The sequence below is a fragment of the Glandiceps talaboti genome, chromosome 17 (genome assembly GCF_964340395.1).
Source record: "Glandiceps talaboti chromosome 17, keGlaTala1.1, whole genome shotgun sequence".
Lineage (NCBI taxonomy): Eukaryota > Metazoa > Hemichordata > Enteropneusta > Spengelidae > Glandiceps > Glandiceps talaboti.
The window spans coordinates 19,674,716-19,678,400 of NC_135565.1; the positions used below are offsets into that span (position 1 = coordinate 19,674,716).

At 34.8% G+C, this 3,685-nt stretch overlaps 1 protein-coding gene across 1 annotated transcript; it reads left to right on the forward strand.

Moving 5' to 3' along the window:
- The first annotated feature begins 1,057 nt into the window (after positions 1-1,057).
- Positions 1,058-3,126, forward strand: LOC144448272 (uncharacterized). The gene is made up of 2 exons (XM_078138454.1): positions 1,058-1,188; positions 2,969-3,126. The coding sequence occupies exons 1-2, from the start codon at positions 1,068-1,070 to the stop codon at positions 3,016-3,018; spliced, it is 171 nt and encodes a 56-aa protein (XP_077994580.1). The 5' UTR covers positions 1,058-1,067; the 3' UTR covers positions 3,019-3,126.
- Positions 3,127-3,685: the final 559 nt, after the last annotated feature.

The window sequence follows — 3,685 nt, forward strand, 5'->3', positions numbered from 1 at the left end:
TAAATTGTTAATAAGACCAAGACTGGCTAGTCACTACACACACATACACTCACTCACTTCACTCAGATGGTAAACAAACAACTCAATTAACACCTACAATACAACATTGCAACTTTGTTTATTATACCAGATTAGATATCCCACAGTGTCGCTATCCTGAAGACTCTACTTAAAACTCCACAGGTGAAATGTACACTAATTAAACATCAAGGAATGAAAGATTACACTGTAATCAATAGAGAAACTTGCTGCTAGTACTAGTAGGAGGTAGTTTTAGAACAGCTTGAGACAGGCTAAGAGATACAGTTGGTCGAACATCGTTGGATAAGCCATATTCATTACACAACAGTAACATTTCCTAACAACCACACATTATGACATAAGATTTAAATATTGTTACCTTAGACAGTACTCCACAGCATGTTGGTAGACCTGGTAGGAATGTAAGAGTATTTCCAGGGATTACGTAAGTATAGAATTATTAAGTATGATACTTGTACTTTTAAAATACTTATACATGTATGGTTGAGTGTAACCTTCCACGGTGGGTTACTGGGGTGGGTGGGGTATTTATATGAGAACCCTATGACATGTGAGTGCAAGTTTGGCATACTCAGGGAGGGGGGGGGGGTATTTGTATGAGAACTTGCAATGCAGTGTTCTCTGTGACGGTACTTTCACCAGCATAGCAAGTGAAAGTGCAGCAGAAAACACTCCAAGCATAAGTGCATATACCACTGACTACCCACACCTGCACTCATTCAGCATGGGTTTCTGTTATTATTATATTTATCGAAAGAACACATTTCCATAAAAGTGACACTGTATGAAGAACAAATGTAAAAATACCACTAGTATGCACATGCACTGGTACAAGTAATCTCTTGTACATATGAATCACTTCCATCGAGTTTTGCCCAATGAGATTCACTTTGAAACAAGTTTTAATCCTTATTTTGCATTTTGTACACTGACGTTAGCCAAAAAGGGTCATCAGTGACAGACCATGTATCATTAATACATGATTGTTACATACATGTCTTTCTAATAGTTGTGACGCTTGCCAGATGTCTCCTCTGAGAGGACCAAGATATAGATGTCAAATCTGTCCAGACTTTGATCTTTGTGAGGATTGTTTTGAAAAGCTCTCAAATCATCCCCATTCATTCATGCTTAGATCGGATCCAGGTATGTTATTAAAAAGGGACTCTGTGGAACATATCAAGAATCACTTTCCATTTGGGACTCACATTTGGCTAGCTCAGTGCCAATACACCAGGAACACCTTTCTAATATGTGTCACCAACTGTAGAAACTTGGTACAATAGAATATCTATACTACTATAGTCCAAATAATGAAATGCTTATATTTGGGGATTTGAATTCTTACATTTGAATTCTTCTTTATGGGCTAATTTCTTAAATGAGCTCAGTGCTAACATTAGGTTAGCAGTACACCTTTTCTAACAGTTGTCATCAACTGTAGAAAGTACAATATCCATAGTCCAAATAAGAATGAAATGCTTATATTTTGGGGAAAGGTGTTTCTTCTTTAAATTCACTGTAAAGTTAAACGCAACTGGAAGGATAATACCTACAGTTCAAAGTTACAGCTAAAACAGGCAATGTTCGCCAGAAGACTATCTGTAACATATACATTTAAATTCAGAGTTGATCATTTTGCAAGTTTACATTGATTTACTTGATAGATAACAACACTTTTACTACTGAACACAGCATGGTTGTTATTGAGGAAAGTTTCATTGATAGATAACACTTTTACTGCTGAACACAGCATGATTGTTATTGAGGGAAGTTTCATTGATAGATAAGAACACTTTTACTACTGAACACAGCATGGTTTGTTACTGAGGAAAGTTTCATTGATAGATAACATTTTTACTACTGAACACAGTATGATTGTTATTGAGGAAAGTTTCATTGATAGATAACATTTTTACTACTGAACACAGTATGATTGTTATTGAGGAAAGTTTCATTGATAGATAACATTTTTACTACTGAACACAGCATGGTTTGTTACTGAGGAAAGTTTCATTGATAGATAACATTTTTACTACTGAACACAGTATGATTGTTATTGAGGAAAGTTTCATTGATAGATAACAACACTTACTGCTGAACACAGCATGATTGTTATTGAGGGAAGTTTCATTAGCCGAGTAAAGGTAAATAAAACTCTATTCAATCACAATCCTGCTGTCTTCATCAATAAAAGTGCTCTTTTTTAATGTGTAAAACAAGAATCTCAACTGACCCAATGGTGGAAGTTGCATGATCCTTAAATGTACATGTTATGTACAGTCTTCCGGTGAACATTCCCTGTTTTAGCTGTAATGTTCGGTTGACAATAGGGCAGTGTATTAGAAAGAGACTTTTGTACAGTACTATAACACAATGCTAACCTAGTGGTGAAATCATAGCAGTCATGTGTTGTGTATCTTTGGTGCACTTGTCTTTTTTGGGTGTTTACAGACAAATTCTTTTCTTGACTTAATTTCCCACTAAAGCTAGTGGTATAGTCAACTATACCATGCATGAGCCAGATTGAACAAAAAATATGGAATATATACTCTGGTCGTTCTACGTCACGACAACTCGCATCTACGTCACTGGTTCTGCTGTGTTTCACATATGAGTCGTCAAAACGTTCAAAATTGCCATTACTTTAACAATATTTCTGTCATATTACTGTCGCTGGTATAATTATGTTATTCTCTAATGTTTGTCTTCATTCAGCTGGAAAATGCTCATGACCTAAGGGTTATTGACTCGTAGTTACTTTAGGTCACTCATATTTTCCTTAGCTGAATGATAAAAAATATTTGAAATGAGATCTAAATATATTGTAATTGAATGCCCATGTATATGGTGTATGATCTAGATATGTATGTTTATAGACTATTTTATGACTATCATATCTTCATTATCTGATCTTCTCCCATAGATTCCACGTGGCAAGTAGCAGTAGTTGGTCTTCCACTAATTTATTCATAAATGATGAATACATCAACTTACTGCTAAAGTTGACGAAGACACTGTTACTTGTCCATGAATGATGAATACACCAACTTACTGCTAAAGTTGACGAAGACACTGTTACTTGTCCATGAATGATGAATACACCAACTTACTGCTAAAGTTGACGAAGACACTGTTACTTGTCCATGAATGATGAATACATCAACTTACTGTTAAAGTTGACGAAGACACAGTTACTTGTCCATGAATGATGAATACACCAACTTACTGCTAAAGATTGTAAAGACACTGTTACTTGTCCATGAATGATGAATAAATTAATGGAAATGATTGCCAATGATTGAAATAAATGACGGCCTGAGATTCAAATTTTGACATCCTTTGAGTGATTTTGGTGCCGAAGTATACATCTCCACTTTACTGTTTAGGTTATGTTCATTTGGTTCTTCAAATCAAGTTTGTTTATAATGTAATGATAGATTATAATCTTGGCACTGTAATGTTTTTATAAATCATTGTAATCAACATGTAGACTTTTGACTAATTAATGGCGTATCCTACAATAATAATTACAACACATACGTTTGGACTTAATTTGTAAAAAAAATAGTTACACTGTCAACTGCTTAAAGGCCTACTCTGTATATAAAGAGAGGTCAGATTAAGATGATGCTCATTATAC